At 43.2% G+C, this 23,266-nt stretch overlaps 1 protein-coding gene across 6 annotated transcripts in view; it reads left to right on the top strand.

Annotated features, from left to right (window-relative positions):
* Positions 1 to 8,788, top strand: part of LDB2 (LIM domain binding 2) — a 225,383-nt gene extending 216,595 nt beyond the window's left edge. For 4 of the 6 annotated variants that reach the window (XM_082482119.1, XM_082482117.1, XM_082482118.1 and 1 more), the window contains one exon: positions 7,500 to 8,788. In XM_082482119.1, the coding sequence (XP_082338245.1) occupies positions 7,500 to 7,730 (231 nt within the window). In that variant the 3' untranslated portion in view covers positions 7,731 to 8,788. Of the gene's footprint in view, positions 1 to 4,641; positions 4,785 to 7,499 lie in introns of all 6 variants that reach the window. The other 2 variants (XM_082482121.1, XM_082482120.1) reach the window with 1 other exon arrangement.
* Positions 8,789 to 23,266: the final 14,478 nt, after the last annotated feature.

The following is a 23,266-nucleotide window of genomic DNA, read 5'->3' as shown; positions in this document are numbered from 1 at the left end:
TTCAGGTACTGAAAAGCTACTCCTGACAGATGAAGTAGTCAAGGCTATTTTTCTTGATGGAGATTATAGTTGAGCATCTGAGACATAATGATGAAGTTTATCATGGTATGAGGGATGGATTTTTAGTCTCCATTGATTTTCAGGATGCTGCATAGTCAATATTTTTCAATATTGTTTGCTTTCCGTATGAGAGTAGCAAGATGGTCCAAACTTTTTTGTATGGAGGATGAAATTCTGTTTTTAGGACTCATCTCCTTTCCCTTGGCACAGCGGAAGATGCTTAGCTGTTCCGTTTGACGTACTAACAGCTCTTCCCATCTTCCCCACAGCAAAGATAGCAAAGCAGATGGAATTGATGGTTGGGCCACCCTGTAGAGTAGACAGAACTCAAAATAATTTTAGCAGTAGGATATTTTGGTGTAAAACTATTCAACACTTTTCAGTTAAATAGGGAGATGTTACCATGTTTCTTCAAAATTATGCATTCTTTGAAGTGGGCCTTGTTACAGGCATGCCACTGCTCTCCGAAGTTAGCTGCAGGTAACTGTAACTTGCTTTCTGTTTCTTTCTCTTAACTTTACCTTAAAGTGAATCAGTCTGTAGCTTGATTTCCCTTACCTGTGATAGAAGACAAGATATCGTCAAACACAATTTGACAGTTTTGAACTAACGTAAAGCTTCATTTGGCCACAGAGCTCTCTGTGAATGGGACTTTACTGCTCAGTAGAAAAAAGCTGCTGAAATCATTCATTTTCCCCTTCCTTATTAGAGAAGAGGAACGAAATCACTGCATCTTCTGTCCAGATGACTCACATAAGCAGAGCTAGTTTGAGTTCTGTTTTTCCCATCGTCCTCTCTGGAGAACCCCAACAATAAGCTCATATCCATACCAAACCTGGATTCATATGAAGTCACAGACTCCAGCTTTCTCTTTTTCTCCAGTGATTTCTTCCCAGCCAGCAAAGAGAGTCTTTCCACCATAACAGAATCTAACTCCTAATTTCCTGTCACTTTTGTGCTCCTATGTTGGTTTCTCTTTGACAGTACATTAAACCTGGTTACAGAATGTTTCCCTAGCCTCTCTTCTTTGTAATGATTCTTGGTTTAGGACACCAGTAATTGTTCAGTTTTGCTCCTACAGTAATGCTGTGTACACTCTGGCAAATGTGTGAACTTACCATATCCCTAATCCAATTTTCTCACCCAAACCATTAGCTGCTGTCTCTTTAATGACGTCTTCATGTCTGGAGAGGCAAATTTTCCATGTTCAGGACAGTGACTGGAAAGCAGCTGGAGTGCCATCAGCTATGACAAAGCCTGAAACTTCAGAAAGATTTGTTATTTTCCCCCCTAGCACCTTCCAGATCTTCAGATAAATACATGGGGCTAAGCAAACCTTGGTTTGTCACAACCATATCTTTATTCAGTAATAGAAGGTTGTGCCATTTCCTCCAGCTGCATATTTTCTGATCAGTTCTTCAGGCAGGGACAGTGCTGACAATACCGAGCCAAGCCCAGAAAGTGAAACGATGTGGTTGTATTTCCATGCACGGGTCAGGTTGGCACTGCACCCTGAAGTTCAGTTGCTGAGGCCTAATTAATCAGTATCATTTCTGCCCTTTGTGTTGCCTTAAATTTATTAGCACTTTGACTGTTTTGACACATTTGGATACATCTTTAATTACACAGTCTTCAAAAGAATCTTAAGGGTCTCTGCCAGTTGGTGGGTACACATCTTCCCTCTCATCAGTAATTTGAAAAGGGTCAATCTCAGTTTGTCCTCAAATCTATAGCTATTTTTTATACTTTCTCAACCCTGCTAAATATAATACAGTTCTGCCCTTTTGACAGTCACTTGCACTCTATTATACTCATTTTCCTTTATAATGTGGTTTCTGTGATTCTATTAGTGATTCTTATGCTATTGGTAGTAGGCCTCTTGTCCATATGACTCTTCCTGCCCAAGTCCTTTTTAACACCTTTCCTACATATTACATATTTCCTACATTCTTAAAACGAATGTACTTAGCCGGTGTGCTACATGATTGCACCACGCAACTCGTGCCTAGGTGGCCTATTACTTGCCCAGCAATGCTTTTCACCTGAATCCTGCAGGTGCTGAGACAACACGTTGTAGTGTGTTGTCACTAAAGTCACTCCGATAGCACAAATACAAAAACATTTTTCTATTTTTCTCACCAGAAGTTTTCTTCTCTCAGGCTCTCGTGGATGCAGGCTCAAGAATTCCAGTGCTTTCCACAAATGCATTGGCTTGTGTTTAGTGTGTAAAGAAAGCTGACAGAACAGGCACCCAGAAACTGTAGTCTACTCAGCTGTCTTAGACTCAGCAGATGCTAGTGACTCGAACTGTTCTTAGATTTGGCCATGTTCTCAATCACATCTGTTCTTCGGAAGAAAAGTTAACCCATTGTGCAGAAACCGGAATTACGAATTTCCTCTTTCCTCTACACAAAGAGCAAAGATGGGCAAGATTCCTTCGTCAAGGTTCATAGAAAACTTGTCTTTCTCATGTTAGCCTTAGTATTATTTCAAAGAAATTAGTTGTCTAATTTGGGTGTCATTGCCTTATCACTTATGCATTACTCATTTCGTCTAATATGTGAAGCTAGCTGCGGTGTTTTCCCAAGTCTTTTCGCAGTTTTCAAGTCTCTTTACAGGCTGAGATGTGATTTCTTTGCATTTTTCATATTCTTCCGTTTCAAATAAAACTTTCTTGCAAGACCAGGCCCCTGTATGTAGAGCAGTGACCTGTACACTGTGATCTGTGGATTGCAGATATATGCAAGATCATCAGAAGGGGTCCATACATCCATATGACTTAAGTATCGCTTTCCGTTAAGTTTAGTAAAAACAGTGCACATCATTGATCCATTTTCATCTCTTTGAATTTGGAAATTTGACAATGCACAACTCTCACAAACTCTTAAGAACCATTGCTCTAGGCTGCTCCAGTCATAACCATAGAAATTAATAGGTGGATTTTACTTTCATTTACTAACGAAGACCCTGTTGAGTGTAATTCTGTAACCATGAACCCAGTGAAATATCATTTGTGTTGGAAAGAATAAAGCCTCACTACATGCCACTAAGTAAATCAAATGTTCTTTGTTACATCCAGAGTCTTAATTAGAGTCTCCTTGCACTCTTTAAGTGAGTTACATACCTCAGTAATCTCTCTTTCTCTTTGTAGTTCTCTGTAAGCTCCTCAAAAGCCAAATCCATAAATAAACCTGCTAATATTGAAGGCAGCAACACATTTTTTTCCGTGTTTCAGAATCAGGAGGTAGATTTAGGTGGTTTGTAATGGATGTTGCAGTACCAGCGCTGCAGTTCCAGGGCCAGAAGATTAGTGTCAGAAATTATCCCATGTCTCAGAACTGTGCAATTCAGAATCTAAGATTTAGCCATAAGGAGATGAGAGTCATCAAATTGTTTTCCAATTGTTGCGCTTTAGGAAAAATATTCCAAACAAGACCAGAATGTCAAGTTAACAGAGAGGACTATGATGAGATGTGAAAGATAACCATTTTCCTCTAAAAAGTGTTTACTCTGAAACCTAATTAAAATGTCAGTTCTGTTTCTATAGATCATTTCAACACGAATGTCGGTCCGATGTTTTCGTCTTGGAGGCAGTGACCATTATGGGTGTGGGCAGCAATGGGGCTCTCAGTCATTTATAATTTTTGTGGCAAGGAGCTATGAAGTCAATATTAAAATAGTCACCACTAACACAATTCTGTAAGAAGGAAGGAAGGAAGGCAGGAAGAGGTACCCTTCTTCTTTTGACTTAGCAGTTAGAGGTACGCTGGCTGCTAAAACTAGTGCAACTTCCAGTCTTTGGAGTATGAGGCTTGCTTTAACTATATACTTGATAGTTTCAGGCTTTTTTAATTATCTCAGGCTTGTGAAGCACTGTTTGTCTACTTCTGGGGACTGTGACACCTGAGCTACAAACTAATCACCGTAAAACACTGAGTGGGACTATGTTTTAAAAGCAGCAAAGATGGCAGGCATAGGGATGGGGAATCTTACATGGCCGACCACACGTTTTTACCTCCAGACTCCAGTAAGAAATTGTTTAGCCATCGGATGATCTTTAAAATCCCAGGTTAAAAATTTTAGATAGGTTACTGGGCATAGCAGAGCTAAACTTTAAGCTAGGCGTAAAAAAGATGAAGCTTGAGAAATGACCGGTCCGTTAAATAGAAGTGCCTGCATTTGAGTTGTGTATGAAGTGATCTCTGTGTATAGTTTATATGCATCGATTTAAGTTTGGATGGCAATTAGGGTTATTTCAGGATGAAAGGTATGATATACATGAAAGCTGCTTTTGTGGTTATATTATTAAACAATACATTTCTATCACATAATGTAAAACATCCACTGCTTTATTTACAGTGCTTCACTGCAACCATATTTTACTATCATGAGACATTCCTTGACCAAAAATGTTGTTTCTAATCACGGAGTAAATTAATAAGATTGAGTGACTACAGTCTAAATCTTTTTTAAACTAATCTAGTCAAATATGTGCTACCATAACTAGGCCATAGCAGTGTGTGCTGCCATGCAAGAGACTAGGGTTTAATTCTTGGATTCTGCTTCTCACTCCATGAGCAGGAGCTAGGAGCACTCCAGAGCTGCAGCCTCAACCCTGGGAGGGATGGAGCCTTGTGTCATTCAACAGCAGTGACCCCCACTGGCCAATTTAAGGAGAAGCATTGAGGGGCTCTAAAAGGAGTCACTTCCAGTCCTCCTCAGAGGTTGGTGGTCATTGCACGGGATCTAGTGAGTGGAGGTTCAATGGGGTGCACTCGGTGGGGTCTTCAGCTTTCAGTCTGAGGAGCAGAATCCTCTCCGGGGAGGAACCAGCATGTGCGCTTCCTGAGACACTATTTTTGCCTGACATAACTATAAGTGGCAGGATTGTCAAGAGTATATATATATTATTTTTTTAAAATGTCCTGTAACTAATGCTGTGATATCTATCTTTTAAATAGAATGAGGGGAAACTCCACTAACCTCAATATAATTTTAGTCTAATTCCCAGAGAGAGATAGAGAGACATACTCCGTAGCATGGAGAGAAATAAAAGTGCAAACTGAACTCTCAGTGGGTGTCATTATTCTAAAGGAATAATATTTGCAAGAATCTGAGATATTAGAGATGGAAATACTTACAAGGTCATTGAGCATCTCCCCGCTGATGCACAAAAGTTTCCTACCACAGACTGAGATTTTTCCCAGCCCAGCGTTAGGTGACCTGAGCAGCAAAGTTAGCACTGTTCCAGTGGGGTCGTTAATCCTCAGTCTGCAGTTCTCGGTAACAGCAATATTGTCTTAGTAGTGGGGGTTACGTTTTCGTTTACTTAATGTCATCTTAGTACCCTAGTTTACATGTCATCAGATTGGCCGAAAGTGATCCTCTTCCTTTCAGCACTTGCAGCTGTTAAGCATATTTACCCCTCCCAATCATTTGGTGGATGCAATACATATTTAATTCTTCCACGTGGCCTCCCCAGCCAGCTGTTCTAGCCCCATAATTATTTTTGATGCGCTTCTCTAAGTCTCATCCAAGTTGGCAACCCTTTGCTGGTATGGCAACAGGGAGAATTTGAGGTCCATACTCAAGAGCGTTGAAGTAAGAGGAACTGTTGCCACCTCGGTCTGTGATTCTGTATTTCAGCCACTGTGGCCCTTTTTGCCTGCCATATCACACTGCACGCTCCAGCCCAACTTGCTGTCCTCTGCCAGGTCTCTCTTGTCATTACTGCTCTTGCAATACAACGGGGTCAGGTCTGGTTCAGCAGTGCACACTCATACATTGTCTGTTGTTTAGAGGGACAAAATAAATTAGGATAAACTTTGGGTTATAAACACTCTTGTCTTTTAAACTTCTATGTCGCAAAGCTGTGTGTGAGTTTTATTTAACCAAATGTTTTATGCATATATGGAGTACCAAAATATAGACGATGTAAAGAAGAAATCATGTAACAGTTTCCATCTACTCACAAAATTTTCACGTAGCACAGGCTGAAAATGTGATATAAACATTCTTCTGTAGCATGTCAGCCTGTGCTGAGGGATATCAGAAACAGCGTAAATACTTAGAGGCAATAATTTGTATTGTTTCATGGTGAAGGAAGTACATATCTGCTTCAAAAGAAACCTTATTAAATGCGAACATTTGTCTTCTGTTTGCTTTTTACAAATGCTTTCCCATTCATAAGGAGGAACGGCTCCTTTAAAATACGAATCTGTTGTTCGCTAGGATTCTTGGAAGGGCTTCTTAAATCAGCAGGTACAAAGCTAGACATCTGGAACTACTGCACCTTTACCAAACGCTAGCTGACGCCCTGCCACCCGAGCTGCATGAAAAGATGCATCCCACATAGTTCTTTAGTGGTTAGCACAGCAGCCTGAGCCTCCGCTGAACAGAGGGAGCAAGAGAGCTCTCTGGCTTTGCACCTTTGCTTTCCAATCTCAAGTTTGCACCTTTCTATCCCATGCTGGTTAGGATTTTTGCAGCAAGTATGTGATGCACTGGAGTACAGTAGGCGGTTTACTTGTTTTCGTGGAAGGACAATTTGTACTTAAAGCAGTGATTAGATGAATTCTTTCTTTCTTGCATGCTGCAGTTTTTGATGACTACTAGCTTCATCAGTGTAATTATAATTAGCACTCTTCATCTTCCTTTTACGGTACCAGCTGGACAGATTGGTCCTCTTACTGCACAGATTGGCGGCAGGGTTGCCTACATGGAGTTAGGTGACAGGCACCATGAAATAACAGATGGTAAATTCAGGGCTTGTTGGCAATCAGCAGGTTTTTGCTAATGACTTAATTAGCTATGCAAATTGTCAAATCAGTGTGAACATTGTTTTTATCGAAAACTTTACCTAAATTAATTACCATAATTAAGTAGCAGAATGTCAAGTATATTGGATGCGTAAAAGGGCTTGGCTGGCTATGGATAAGAGAGTTACCATCTTTATTAGAGTGCTGTGCTCCACATTGGAGAAGTCTGAGGACAAGGAATGCGGTTTCTTTTAAACTACTTTTGAAATACGCATATCGCCGAGTTGCAACTGAGATGCACCTTGGTGCCTTTCCAAAGAAAACGGCTCAGGAAAGAATTACGGGATAAAGGCTAAATATTTCAAGCAGGAGTTTAAGGCAGTTTCATAGCCTGCTCATTTGCTTAAAATCATGGGCAGTTTTCAGTCTACCTGCTTTTCAGTGCTGGGGTTTCTGCGATCCAGAGCCATGAGCATGCAGCTAGAGAGATGTGTTATAATTTTCATTTAAATTAGAAATAAAGTGTAAGCCTGTCTCCTGGTTCCTACTATGCAGGAACTTTTAACTCGGTTGTTCAAATATCACAAAGTTAAGAGATGCAAATTCTCTAACATAATTTTTTTAAGTTGATTTTTTCTCTCTCAAGGTTTCCATATAACAAATATTGGGTGCTGTTCACAGGATGTGATGGTGGTAGGAGAACCAACTCTGATGGGAGGCGAATTTGGGGATGAAGACGAAAGGCTCATCACTAGATTAGAGAACACACAGTACGATGCAGCAAATGGCATGGATGATGAAGAAGATTTCAACAATTCACCTGCACTGGGAAATAACAGCCCGTGGAACAGCAAACCTCCTGCTAACCAGGAGACTAAATCTGAAAATCCCACACCACAAGCTTCCCAATAGGTTATTCTGCAGCAGTACCCACTGCAATGCCTGACAGTGGGTCATTAATTACTGTTTCACAGCATTCTTAAAAAAAAAAAAAACTTTGAAAAAAACACCTTTCAACAGATACAGTATCTATTTCTAAACTAAAACTATCTGATTTTTTTTAATTAGGGAAAACTCTCGTATAAGCTTCCATATACATTTCTCGGAAGCATTCACATACAACATGATACTGGCACTGACCTCAATTAAAATAATTGAAAATTAAATAGCATCTCATGGCAAATTTCTGACAATGCATTTTATTGGAAGGGGTTGTTTTTTTCCTCATCAAACAATGGCCATATTTTAACAAGTCATCAGTGCTCAGGATCTCATTAACGTAATTATGTAAAACTTTTTACAATTGTAATATATTTTCTGCTTTTCAACTTGCACCTGAAATTTCTTGTTTCAGAAAAAAATCAGCTCTTAAGGAAAAGTAATTTAAAGTAACTTTTGTTCTTTCTTTAACTTTTTGTTCATCGGTTAATCGTTTAAAGGATCCAGCATTTTTAATTTACGTTTAGCTGATGCCAGTAGATACTCTTTCCATCGTTTAATAAAAACGCTGAAACAAGAAATGTCTTTTTTTCATCAAAGACATGAGAAATATTTTTATGTGGAAAAAGACACCCAGTCCTATGAGAGTTTATGCTTTGTAAAATTGCTGTCGATCCAGATATTTTAAAGCCATGTAATCCATTAACTTTGTGGGCAGCTTAATAAATTTAAAACTTTTGTGTTTTTATTATTGTATCTGAGTTGGCTTTGTTGTTATTTCTTTTCATAGTATATTTCCTGTATAATATTTTTGTAAAGCCCTCAAACCATTTTTTGTTTTACTTTTTTTTTTTTTATTCTGGTGTATTTATGTGAAACTTTATAAAAGAAACTAATTTTTTCATTTACATATTAATATGTTCAACTCATCATGTAAAGACACAGTGAGTCAGTGTGTTATATAATACAACTGTATTTTATGTATGCTTTGCCAATAAGTGTGCCAATAAACCGTGTTAACAAACGTGCTCTTATATAGTGCATTTACGGTTACTTGCATGCAAAAGACGCCTGCCCGTGTGCAGGATCATGCACCAGGAATTTTTGGAATTAGCGTTTCACTGAATTACAGTCTTTTACCAGCAAAAAACGAAAGCCTGTAGTTTAGGTGTGAATCACATACAGCTCAATTTGGTTAGATGCTCTTTTTTTAACATTAACGATGTGTAACACCGCAGGTCAGTAACCACGGCGAGAGCCAAGCAGGAGGGAGCGCAGGGCATCCAGCAAGCGCACCTCCATCCTGAACTTTTGCATCCCGCGCCTCCCAGGGCTGGGGCTTATCAGAGCAGGGATTTCCACTCTGCTGAATTCTGTCTGATAGTTTTACGATGAGTCTCTCAGCCGGGGCTGAGAGGATTTAAAAAATTCTCCTTCTTTCTTCCCCTTGCTATCACATCAGTTGTTCACGGGAGCAAGCAAAACCTCTGGGCTGGTGCAGCCTCTCTGAATAGAGCCCGGCGTGTAAAGCCCCTCGGCTCAGCCGGGAGGCAGCGAGGCGCACGCCGGTGTCCCGAGGCAGCTGAGAAACCCTCCAAGGGGCACCCTGCGGGTGGCAAATGCTCACGGGGAGAATTACCAAGGCAGAGATACTCAATCTACACCATCCTGCCTTTTGTGCAGGGGAGCGATGCTTTGCTCTTGACTGAAACTGTGCGTTTAATATTACTGACATTATAAAAGCTCCTAAAGAACTCCTGTTTTTTTTTTTTTCTAAGTGTACCCAGAAGCCACTCTGGGGAAGCGTGTCTCCCAAGTGTATAAGCATATTTTTAAAGCACGCTTTTGCTGGATGTGATTCCGACAAATAGTTTTGAAACCACCATTGCAGAAGAAATCCAGGGCAAAGCACCCTGCATGGCCGCTTGGGTCTTCAGCGGGGAGGCACCTCCCTCCCTGCCCAAAGAACGAACCTCAGCCTCTGCCGTGGACCCCGTTCTCCTGCAAGCAAAGTCCTCGTCTGATGAATTTTGGCACCTGTGGTAGGGCCTTGCAGGAAGGCAGCCTAAGAGACACTCCGGGTTTCTGTAGGATCCAGAGCATGAAGGATATCAACTGTAGGGTAGAATTTAAAACTATCCAAATAACAAATGAGGACCGAGCGTACCTGCATAGATAGTAACGCTGCTCCTTCACAACACTCACAGGATGTAGGAAACAGTAGGTCTATCATTCAGTGACTGTATCAGCCCTGATTTTTCCATGTAAATAATTAAATTCACAATGTATTCCATTAAGGGATCACTGGCTGCTATATAGCTGCTATAACATTACAATTATACACTGTAATTCTAATGTTCAAAAACACTAATCATTCATATTACATTTCCATGAGCGCACTCTAAAAGGCGTTCCTTATTATCAATCTTTCAAGACTGGCACTCCTATTTCAATTTTTAAAAGATTTATGATGTCGTATTACTCCTGTTGTTTCAGTAAATAACCACAGGAACGCTTGAAAAATGGGTAACAGACTCCTCAGAGTGCTGTCCTTGAATTAATCTGGAAGGACACTTCCTCCGTATCTCCTCAAAACCCCCGTCTACAAGCTATCAATCCACCCTGTTGTGGCTCGGGTGAATAACAGACGGAGCTAGCCCATTCTATTCATTCACTTATTTATTCATACAAGAAAATGCCCAAACGGGCCGGCGCAGCGAAGCGGTTTGCGGCGTGCAGCAGCTGCCCACGCAGTCGCGTCGCTGCTGCTTCCTTCGTCCCCGCGCCCCGGGCTGCTGCACCGGCTTTTCTTACCCTTTTTCAAATGACACGGCAAACTCGTCAAGGGAGAGCCTGCGATCCCGGCTCTTCCCATGTGCTTGCACCCTGTCCTTGGGAACTCTACATACGGGTAGAGAATGAAGGTATCGCGATCACGTCAACTACTGGGTTTGATGCCTTTCGGCTGTGGGTTGTGGCTTTTGAGTGCTCCGTGACCGTCTGATGCAGAGATGTGGGAGAGGTGAATAACGATCACGGGTGAGCTGAAGTAACGCCATCAGGAGAGCTGAGGTTGCAGCCTGAAGAACGCAAGTTTGAAACTAACAATTGATTTTACCGCAATCTAATCTCACCACCTACAAGAACATTGTATCCCTCTTGGAATTTGGAAGGAAATAATGTTGTTGACGCTTTCCTCTGGGGAGCCCCGCGATTATTAAAAGGAGGAAGGAAGCTTATCTCACGATGCTGAAATACTTTCAAAGAGAAAGCTCTTGTTTGTTTTCGCTAAATGGAGGGAAATACTGGCCCTGAGAAGTGCCCTCGCGAATCAGAGGGAGGAAATTCCAGGAGTTTACTTAGAAAAGCAGAATCATATAACTAGTAAAGTGACTGAGTAAGAACACTTAGAACTAAGCTGGGTGCTGTTACAAAGGACTTGGAACATGCAAGGATCATAAGCACTGGTGCTTTTCGGTTATTCTTTGAATTGCTTTGCTTGGGGATTTGGGGTTTTTTGGACTTGGGTCAGCAAAGTCCGCTTCACAGGGAGCTCCCAACACACACGAGTCACCAGCTGGTCTCTCCAGCTGCCACTCGTGAGAACATGTCAGTTCTTAAAGCTCCTTCTTTCTCCCATTTCACAAGACAAAACAAGCAACATTTGCAGCTTTGTAGTCTTTTCAGAAAGAAGGTGTCCTCGGGCTTCATCATCTCTGCATTGGTGCCTGCGAATGTAATAACGTTGTAGGATAATTCAATTTGGAAGGGGCCTTGGGAGGTATGGGCTAGTATTTGTGTGCTTGCAGTGTCACGGGGCTCTGTGAAAGTTGGAAGTACCTAATTTTTAACCTGGGTCCGGGAGAAGGTCCTTCCCATTCGGGAAGTGTAACCAACTTGTGTCCGTGGGGAACAGGGCAAAAGCGCCCATTACGGGAGAGCTGCTGAGGATAATTGGTCTTGGAGCGTGCAGGGAGGGATGGGGGTAGAGGGGAAGGCAACTGCTGAATGGAAAGGCAAAATGCTGAGCAGCGCTGGGTGTTCTCTGACACCAGGGTGGAGAGAGGTTCCTTACCCTGGCTTGTGCTGCGAAACACCGTTAAAGGAGCCTAAATGATAGAACAGCTGTAAGAAGAGACTAAATTTTGCGATTTCATGGCCTCCATGAAAATCCCATTTTAGCAAAGACAGGATGAAAGAAAAAACACGAATGATTGATACTGAAGGAAACCCAGTTTGTGCCTAATATATCCTGGAGAAACCGCTAATGGAAATTGAATAGTCCTGAAAATATTTCCTGAGACTGCAACTCTGATCAAGTAGCCCTATGGTGATATATTGCCCGTCCAAATTAAAGCTGCCCTGGGGCACAAGTAACCCCAGCAGCTGGTTTTACTGTGTAGGACTGGATGATTTGTAAGTTTTTTCTAGCTTTTTGACAGCATATTTTTATACAAGGCGAAGGCCCGAATCTTCTACTATGTATGAGGAGCTAATGAATATTTAGCATCCCATAGAACTGATGTTACTCTAGCATATCATTACGCTTCTATTAGGAAGTCTGGTGGTACCCCAGCATTGCGGAACGGCAGATGGTACCTTTAGATAAAGAGTCACTTATGGAAGTCTCTAAATTTATAGACCATGCCGCTATGTTTCATGAGGAGATATGAATTTCCACTGAATGTTCGTAGTACGAAAGTCTGTTCTAATTTCGTGTGTTATTTTGACAGCAACTAGTACCAGTTCCTTCAAAGGGAGAGGCTTTATTAGGAACAGGAATGGAGCAATCTAACTGCAGGAACATTTCTTCCATGACCCTGCGAGTCACTTCTGAAAGAAAAGAACTATATCCCTTACATCAAGAAATAATTTTAATGGGTCTACGGGCAGTCTTAATCCATACGCACATTTTAAAACACCATTAGGCACTAAAGATGACATCAGAGAATAATACACTTGCGCATACAGTATCAAAAACTTTATAAAAAGCATCCAGCCACAACCGAGCACAGCCACTCCAGCTCCCCAAGAAACTCCTGATTGCGCTTCCATCAACTTTACAGGGAGCGGGATGAGACTGATAAGCTTCAGTTTGGACAAGTTACTAAATGCATCCCTGATAACTCGGGTGCTGAATGCCATTAGTGCACATTAGCAGGGGAACGTGCTCCAGCTGAACCTAGATAAATGCCCACCCAGTGTACTGCTCTTCCTGTTGGACACCCAATTTCAGGATCCTTTAGGTCTATGCTCATAGCTGGAGGCCAGAGTCCTTCAGGTCATTTTTATTTTTTCTGTGAGTGGTCGTGGGGATTTTATGAGGGTGGGGATTTTTTTGTTTGGTTGCTTTTTGGTTAATTCGTGCTGTGATCTTTGACATAAATACTCCTCAGGTGTCCAAGATCTTCCCAGTGGGAAGGTGGCACGCAGAGCAGTCATCACAGTATGTGTGTAGAGCAGTATTTTATATCATGCTAAAAGGAATTCTGTCTGATCTCTGGAGATCCTCAAGTTGTGTATCGCCCCAGTTTAATTAATAGCTCTGTCTCAACAACTCTGAATTCATCTGAGATAGTATGTACAATTTTGTATTGAACAGCCATAATGTATAAGGCCAATGTCTCCCTTGTAAGTGCATTAGGAGACATTTCAGCAAATGCTTGATGTGAAGCAGGCATTTAACATTCCTTATCACATTCGACTGCAACTCTCATTTCATCACATGAAGTTTCATCCTCCCTGAGTGATCTCTTGGGGGGTCTGAGTACTGGAAAAGCTTTTAAGAACTGTGTTTGGTGCTTTCAGATGCTGGGTTGAGGGGTTTTTTTCCATTCAATTTTCCTTCATCTCTCTTCGATAGCTTATGAAAATTTGTTTGCCGTTTTGCCCGAAGTTTTTAACCTTCCATCTTGTTCTGGCTATGTGTAAAACAAAACGCAGGACTCGCTTGTACTCCACGCAGACAGACCCATCAAAACCAAGGTGGGATGCTCCTGGGTTGCCAAGAGAGATCAAATTCAGCAAACAGAAGGTGTGAAATTTAGGAACTGTGATGGATACCGGGGCTTGTGTCTGTCTTTGACTGTGAACTCCATTTTGAAAGGGAATTTTCAGCTCTTTTCATTGAAATCTCCCTTTCAGGTTAAACTTGTGATGCCAAAGGGTGATAACAAAAGGTGAGCAACTGAGACAGTTATCTTTTTTATACAGGCTTTTCAGCAGCTCCATGGCTGTCTCTATGCTTAAATCATCAGCTCCTCCAATGTGAATCGGGGTGAAGTGCTACAGGAGCTGGGCTCATAGCAAAGGCGTCCCAGGACAGTGACCAGGAATCTTTATTGTGGTTCCTGAGCTTCGCAGCAGCAATGCGATCTCATTTTTGCATACCGTGGCTATCTCCTCTGCTTGCTTTTGTGTCAGCAGGGATGGGGAGTTTCAAGTTGCCTTTGTTTACCAAGTTTCCAAGTTTTGCTCTTATTTCAGCCTAAGGGCTCAGAAAAATAGAACCTACGTCAGCCTTCTTTCTCCCCAAAAATGTATTATTTTCCAATATCCCCCTGCCTTTTCTTTTTTTTTTTTTTTTTAAAGCCAGAACCCCCTTGAGAAGGCTCTAACTGACAAATTTCACACATCAGGATGTGGTTTTATTGCAGATGCCAGCCGCGTTCCTGGGGGAGGGGGGGGGGGGAATAATACTAATGACCAGTTTCTAATGAGTGACTGAACAGTGGCACTCCACAGGGAGGCAACGTTTTTAAGCTCAAGACCATGTAATAGTGGGATGTGGGCTTTTAAAATGGAAACAGAGTTGTCAACTCCTATGATTTTATTGTGAGACCCGAGGCATAGCCAGTTCTCTAGTAGGGAGGAGAAGTGTCGGGGAAGGAAGGAGTGGTCTGTATAGTAATTGCCTTCCAACAGTCTGATGCTTCAGAAAGCGGCAATCTACAAGACGACAGTTTCTAACAAAACCCCATATACCGGGGAAGAAAATCGCAATCGGTAACGGAGGAAACCTTCCAGAGATGGGCTTCATGCAGGCACTGCCAGGTACCAGGCTGGGCACAGAGCTGCAAGGTCAAGACTCGAAAGGGAAACGGAAAATTGATTTGATCTTATTTTTTATTCATTTTAGTCAATTATTTTATTTTTAAATCATCTGTGATGATGCAAGTCAGCGCCAAAACTGTTCTCCTTTCTTAACTGCAACAACCTCCTTTGAGTAACAGATGGATTAATTTGAAATAACTTTTGAGGTAAAATAAACAAAACACATGGCCAGTCCTACCTTGAAACCGGGAGTCATTTTGTCCCATTAAAGGCCTGGCTGCTCTCACAGCTTTTCCGGGACTGTTATACCCGTCCGCCTACGGCTCACCCTCTGACTGAGTACCTCGCGATCTCCTCCGGGCCAGCGTCTCCCTGGTGGGAAGGCTCGGGGCCCTTTGACTTCCATTGCAGAATACCTGCCTGCACGACTGCAGGCTGCTGTGCAACAGCCAGGGTAGATGTACAGAAATAATGAGCCTCAAAATTACGATTTTTAAAATTCTATTTTATTTTATTAAACAAGAACCTTTTTGTTTGGTTTGAATGCACTTTTCCTTGCAGTTCCTTCCAGGCTTTGACATTTCAACTTATACTTTGGTAAGGTTTTTTTTCCAGATTTGTTTTCCATGCTTTAAAACAAAGACTTAAAAAATGCTGGAGCTAAAAGTCAAATATCAAATACAAGCACCTCTGATCTAGCCAGGGGTGGGCTGATGAGGTTCCCTTCTCAAGGCTCCTGACTAAGCCACGATGCTGCAGAGTGAATTACACAGATCATGTCCTGCCCAGCTCTCTACAGAAATATGCTTGTAAACGTTGCAGAGAGGTAGCTTGAAGGACATGCGAATGATATAGATCACCCAAAGCATCAGTTATTCTATCTTTCTCCTCCCCTCCCCGATTCCCTTCAATATTTGAAAATAGACTAATCCAGGAGAGCTGCAATAAAAAAAAAAAAAAAAAAATCATAAAGAGTTGTCAAGTCTGCCTTTCCAGTTACAAGCGCACATCTTGGGATGCTTTAAATGTGGGCAGGAGTGAACAACCCTGACTGTAACACGGCCGCTGTCTACCTGGGTGGGTTGGCTGCATTTTCTGCGTGTACGGCGCAGCAAGCAGGGCTGACTCCTCCCTTTTTGTTATTCCTAAAAAAAAAAACCCAACCACCCCAGTTTCCTAAAATTCCCACAAAAGGACGGCGTCGAGGACCCCACTTTCTGTACAAAGATAAAAGCCTTGGGAGCTCAGCTGGCCTGGCGGCACATGGGTGGATCCCCACGGGAAGCAGGCAGTGCCCTGGTGAGGAGCAGAGCGCGCACAGCTCCCGCAGCACCCCGCTGCCCGTCTCGTTAGCTGCCCGTCTCATTAGCTGCCCGTCTCATTAGCTGCCCCGTGCCATCCTTCCGCCCCTGGTACCACCCCTCCGCCTGCGCATCCGCAGCCCTGCGCTGAAGCCACTCAGCCTTTTACCTGACCCAGGACACTTCTACGTCTTAACGTTAGAGAGTCTTGAGTGGAGCTGTGCCAATTTGGATCCCTTTATTAGCAGTATTAAATTCCGTTGTGCAGGTATTTCCACAGCTGTGAGTTATTCAACATAAACTCCTACTGAAGCAGAGAATAGGCTGCAAATAACCCACCAGGGAACAATTTCTTAAGTGCTAGTCATCCAGCAAATTCCTTTATTCTCAGTTTTTATAGCAGGATTATTCGATGTAGAGGGTATGTCCAGGTTATAATGTATTTGATTATTTATAGCAGATATCTTGTGGCGTGAGCTCCATTTTAAAATGGACAAGGATTATTGGAACTAGACAGATGTGATGTTAATTTCCAAAACTAACCTCATTTTCAGTGGAGCCTGTGCTATTGCTCGCACTCTTGAGAATATCACTTTTCTGGTAATTTTTCAAGCCCCCTGTTGTTTTCCTACTAAGCCTACTTCAGCCTGTGATTTCTCTGTTTCCCATATCTTTCCTTGATGATTATTCCTATTTCCTAGTGAAACATTTCCCTCCCCGTACCACCAAATGGACCACCCCCACCCCCCCGTAGGAAAAAAAAAAAAAAGCCCTTTTTTTGTTCCCGTCTTCATCATCCCTTGAGATACGCTTTCAGCTCTCGGGAAGCCCCAAGAGCAGGTGTTGCCTGATTTAAACCCCTCATTAAAACCCTTCGTACCCCACCAAAGGGAACACCCCCCCCTCTGCCCCGCCGCCCGCCCGAGCCACCCGCCTGCCCTTTGCGCTGGGAAATGTATTTGGAGGAAATCCACCCTTTTTCTAACGCATTAGCCTAAGGACAGGTAACCCCTTACACAATGCATATTGCTGGTGACTCCAAATCTGGCTATTGGCACAGCTATATATATATATTGGCTATATATATATATATATTGGCTACACAGCAGAGTTCGGCCCCTTTTTGGAGCCATCGTTACTCCCTGCCTCCTCACCCCCTGTTTGCTATTTAAAATCCTTTAAGCTGACCCAGCAGCTTAGCTGAGGGCCCCCTACACCTTGAACCACGGGGGCTGCTGCACAGCACCTCCGCGGTCAGCTTCTCTCCCACCTTCCCGCTTCCGTAAAAGCCGACCCCGTCACCCAGCGCTTCTGCCCGCGGATTTGGGAGAGACCCGTCGGCCCCAGGCTGGCCTGGGTGCCACCCTGGGACGGGCTGCGCGGGGCTGGCGGGTGTGTGAGAGCGGTGGCCGGGCAGCGAAGCCTCAGCAGATGCTGAGCCTCTGTATCCGCAGCTCTGTCTGCCCCTCTCCTCCGTGGGACGGAGAGACCCGTTCCGGAAGGTATATTCACAGGGTTATTCCATACTGAGCTGAGCCACTAGAGTGTATTGCCTACAACTTATTTTTTTATTTTTTTTTTCTTAAATCCCGTGCATTTATGAAGGCACACTGGTGTAGTTTCAAAGTGCTGCGGGTGGATTTTTATTTGTGTGACTTCCACTGAATATTTTTTTTTTAATAGAAACTTTGTAGCAAAATCTTCCAAGTGCCGCTTAATGGTGCTAGGATTTCATTCCTATCATCCCTACCTTTTTTTTTTTTTTTTTTTTTCAGGCTATTCAGCCGGCAATATTCAGGGCTTTTCTTAATGCCTTCCATCTCCTCTGCGCTGCTGGGAAGGGGCCAGCCATCAGCCAAACAGCAAGCAAATAGACTGCATGCATTTAGTGTTGCGACGGGCACATATGTTTTTAGTGAAGAGTTTATTTGCCAGAAGAAAAGTAGTTTGAGAATTCAGGTCAACTTTTGGTGAATCGCTTCGACCTAATAAATATAAGAGGTGAGGACAGAAAGATTTCAGAAGTGCAGAAAAAGTTCATATCAATTTTTCTGAAACAAATCAGCTGTGTTTGGAGGAGGAGCTGGGCTGCTCCTGTTGCCAGCAGCTAAAAAAAAAAAAAAAAAAAAAAAAAAGAATGGAAGGGGAAAAGAAAGAAAGAAAGGGGCAGGAGGTGGTTGTCTGGCCCCAAACCCAACATCTAAGTCAGGACTGTTTAATAAATCCCTTTCTTTTGGTGCCCAGCGCTCGCCTGCCCCAGCCCTTGCCCCAGCTCCCCCCCTCTCCTGTGCCAAAGCTCCTGTTTCCACCCGCAGCCATTACAACCTTCCAGATCCCTCAGTCCTTCCCAGGAACATGCCCAGGTCCCAGCTGGAGAACTCCCAGCCCCTGCCCTCCCACACCTCTCTTTCTAAAGCTCTGCACGAAAGTCTTCTCCAAACCCACCCAGAGCTCCCCAACCTCGAGCACCCCCGCAAAACTTTCACAAGCTCCTTCTGCAGACACCCACGTCAGAGCAGGGACTTGGCTCTTCCCTGTGGGCTGCTGAAGCCCACCGTGCCCATCGTCTCCTCCTCAGAAAGCCTCTCGCTGCGCTCCAGCAGCAAACAAAAGACCCCAGAGAGATGCTGCACTCACCAGTAGTAGAGAGTCCTGTCCTAACAGGTCTCCAAGGGTAGGAGAGAATTATGGTGGGGGAAACTCTGATATACAGAACAACTTCAGGTTGTATTCACAAGAGACTGAAATGTCATTTATATCTGGGCAAAAAAAAATGTTGTCTTTAACACTTACTTAAGATGCAAAAGAGCTGGATTCAGTCCGCAGCCTCCCGTGTTACATGGGGGTTACTGGAGGGAGGTTGATCTCATCTCCTGTTGAAGGGCAAAGATGATCTCAATAGTCTCTGGGCCAGAGGAGCGCAAGCGGCTCCAGAGGATGCTGACACTCCGCAGAAACTGAGTCTTCCCTCCAAACCAGTCACAGGGGGGATTTGAGCTTGGGTTTTGTACCACACAGAAAACTCCATCCTGTTGGCTATTCAGGTGGCACTGGGATCACATTCCCTTCCATCTGCTGTCCCCTGTCAGTCTTAAGTATGGCTTTTGTTAGAGTGCATAAAGCAAGTCCCAGCAAACTGAACACGATCCTTTCAAGCACACTACGAAATTCTGGTTGAAAGCTGACTTAAAAACATAATTCCTTCATTTAACTTCTTTTCCATTTAGTAAATTAGGAAGCACCTCTACTGAGAGAGCCAAAGCCACGTGTACCTGCCATGGAAGGACAAGGTCATTTTAGTGCCAGGCGGGGGCTGTCCCGACACACAGAGAGGTGGCAGTTTCCCCCTGGGGTAGGTAATTCCACTGATTTTGGTGAAGTGAAAAGCTGTGAGGCTCCAAGATCCTGATGTTAACCTGCTGCCACCACACTAGATCCTTGTTCTGGCTTTTCGAGCTCATTGAGTTCAGCCCCTGCAGCCCCTGGCAGCAGCCACTGGTGGGGATATTTCAGCAGAATGGTTCGTCTTCCCAGGCACGGCAAATGGAGCGCTGAAGAGGTTTATGGATGGTTTATGGATGGTTTATGGATGGTTTATGGAGGTTTATGGATGAACGTGTTGAATTGTGTGTGGTGTTGTGTTGAATTGTGTGTTGTGTGTGTTGAATTGCATCGCATACTTGAAGATGATGATAGAGACAAATATCGGTGTAATGTACCACAGCCTGACTTTACAGCACCGCTTAGGACACCTCTGCCCAGAGTCGTGGTCTATGTCAGAGGGGTCCCTGTCCCCTCTCCCCTGCCCTGCCTCCCACCCAACTTGGTGCCTTCTGGGCCGGCTACAAAGCTCCAGTCCTCGCTCACGCCAGCTGGGTGTCCCCAACCTGAGCGTACCCCGGTGTTCAAATCTCATCTCCGACTCACAAAACGAATACACCTGTAGTCTAACTGCTGGTCATTTAGCAAACGACCTCATTTAGAAACTAGCCCCCTCAGTCCAATTATCCCTCTTCTTCAGCCACATGTCCTTATGTAGCAGTATTGCTCATTTATATGCTAATTTTACTAAGTCTACTTCAAAGGGGAGAATTGTTTGTTAAAAATCTTACACTCCAGCCTCAGTTCAGACCATCTCATTATTTACCTGCAAATTTAGGGAGATATGGGTAAAAGCTCTGTTCTTTTATGATCTATTGTCTAGGTGATCAAAGGAAACCATTCAATATGAAGATCAAAAAGAGTCTGGCTCCCAGCAGCCCGGCAGCTGGCTCTGCCAACTCCCAAAGTCTGCAACCCCTCTTATAAGTAAAGACTGATTTTACTATTAAATAACTTTTGATTACAAATTGGAGGGAAAAAATACCCTTCATAATCATAGTCTCTTTACTAAGGTGTTAATGAAAATAGGCTTCATATCAATATTATCTCAATTATTAGTCAAGGAATAATCGCTATGTATATAGTGTCTCTATTAATAATCCTCAGATAATGAAAAATATCCCACAGACATAACTAATACTGCTTGATAAATTGCCGGTGGCCCACAGCTAACCCAGATTTTCTTTTTTTATATAGATATACCACTCAAAGGGTTTTTAAAACAGGAACTCAGACACAAAAGTGTTTACTATTTAGAGGAGGCGAAAGCAGTGACTGTAGGTTGAAATATCAAACTGGGACACCTCATGTCCCAGTCTGTTAGGGAATTATGTCAACAGCGTAACACGATGTGAATAATGAACCCATGCTTTTCAGGGCTGACATAATTCCTCAGCCTAAGGAATTTCAAGAACTGTGATTTGTAGAAATCCTACTCTTCTAGAAAAGATAACCCACAGAATTTTTCAGCTTCACCACAAATAAACGTTAAATAGTATACAGCTTTCTTTAGAAAAATAATGTGAGAAGTGAAAAAGTATAGACTTTCAGGCTTTAATCTTCCCCTTAAAGTCAACCCACTGTAATTCACTGTAGTACGTCTCTTTTCCACGCTACAAATGGCAATAAACAAGAGGTTGGGCACTGAAGTATATTCGGGGGCTCTGCAAGGGGAGCACAAGTGTATTTTGACTTCCGAGATAAAGGAACGTGTTGGTGTTTTCACAAAGCCACTTGATTCATTTCTGAAAATAGACAGAATTCTCCTCCTAAAAATATTAAGCTACCTCTGGAGAAGAAAAGCCTCCAGTGCCACTAGGAAAGGTGTTTTCCTTGTTGTGCTATAGCTGGTTTGCGTGATTCAGTATGCTGCACCCGCTCCTGTCAGTCAGTAGTAAATGAATACCTCAGCAGGTCTTAGATGACTTTTAGTGCTGTTCTCCTTTGGAGCAGATCTAAAGCTGATGTTTTGACCAGTTGTTAGTATTAAAGGTCTGATGGCACTTTACAGGAGGGTTGGGGTGTAAGTTTCCGTGTCCTGGCCAAATTCCAACATCGGTAATTAAATTCTGTCCATCTAAACTTCCCCCTGTGGCTTTAGTTGGCTCAGGTATGCTTAATTTCCTGTCTTAAAATGTTCCATAGTGTTGCAGCGGTGCTGTTAAATAGTTGCCAGGTTTCACCTCGGCAATGTGCGAGATGATTCATGCCTTACAGATTTGCAGATAGCCACACGTCAGTACGGCCTACGAGAGCTGGAGGAGAGGCAGGGTAGAAACGACAAGATGTCATAATGACTCTTTCCTCCGTTCATTTCCTAATTTTGTGACCCTTCAGGAAAAAAAAAAAATATTAATTAAACTCTCCCCGTTTGTTAATGGAATAAATTCCTCTCCCCCTCATCCCATCCGTTTCTTGCATGCCCAGGAGAGAAGAGAGCAGCTGAAGAGACGTGTGCGGGGCTGAATGAAACCCCACTTCCCCGGCCATGCCAGGACGTGACGAAAGCTGAGGTCTACATTTGAACTGCTCTCCTTCCTCACCTCCACAACACACAGCAGCGCATTTTCCGCTTTACATACTACAGTGCTTTGAGAATTTTCACTTCCGAACCTAAGCTTTATGCCCTGAAATTCTTCTTACGGTGGTTTGTTTTCTTCAAATGTAGCAACAAAGCACCAAAGCAGTGCTGAAGATGAGATGAGCCCAAGTCAACGTGTGCATTAAGTTGCTCCCCGTTTTGTCCTTTCACTGGCAGTTTAAAAGCTAAACAAAGTCTAAATTGCCCACACACACCCCATAAAAATAAAATACAGCCTCCAAAAAGTCCTTGTTTGGTACAGTATATGCAAGTCTGTTATTGGACACTCCGTTGTTATCTGCCCTGTTTCCTCCCTTAGTTTGCTTCAGCATTGCAAAACTTCTGAACCCAGTCTGGATGTGGGGGGAGAGCTTAAAGTATTCAGTCTCTCACCAAAAATAAGCTAGGAGGCGAAGCTGCCTTCATGAGGGAAGAGAGAGAAGCTTTTCTATTAGCTGATTCAGCCCACCCAAAAATCCAAGGAGCCCTCCCAAGATGTCTACCTGAATCCATTGCTCAGGTACGAAGAAGTGGAAAATGAGGCTTTTAACTGAAGCACCTCGGTTTGTTGCCTAAGGGGGGAGGAATATCCCTGCCATTTTAACACAAACAACATGTGTCTGCCTTGTGGTATGCCTCATGCATTTATCATGAGGTGGCAAAATCGGGCTAGTAATAAATTGGTGAGATTTCATTCTCGTACAAATTTCTGAAAACTCTCAACAGCTGTAAAAGCCACTGGGAGCCCAGCAAAAGCCCACTACTGCCTTCCGCAGCGTCCAGTATAAGAACGGTCTCTTTTGCAAGAGTAAGGGAAGACGCTGAAATGCGTTAAGAGCTCGATACTCTTGTTTTTACAGCTTTCTCCTGCGAGCCTTGATTCAGAAACGGGCACCGGCGTAGCTCACAGGGAGAGCTCTGCCTGACCCGTCTGCTCAGGAGCTCGGTGAGTTACCACCTGGGTTACAGTTGCTGGGCTGCCCCGTCTGCAATTCTGTGCTAGGGAGGGGTAACGGGCAGATTTTAAAAGTTTTTTTTTTTTTTTAAATAAGGAAAAAAGCTCTTTCAGAAAGAGAAAGCAAACACATGCCGGGTTTTGTTGAAAAAAAAAAAAAAAACAAAAACGAAAACAAAACCGCGGGGCAGTAAAAAGGGGGGGAAGCATTAATGCGATAGGAGTGTCTTGAAGATGC

The sequence above is a fragment of the Vanellus vanellus genome (genome assembly GCF_965231255.1).
Source record: "Vanellus vanellus genome assembly, chromosome: 4".
In the NCBI taxonomy this organism is placed as follows: Eukaryota; Metazoa; Chordata; class Aves; order Charadriiformes; family Charadriidae; genus Vanellus; species Vanellus vanellus.
The sequence above is the reverse complement of the archived record's forward strand: the minus strand, read 5'-3'. Positions and strand labels throughout refer to the sequence as shown.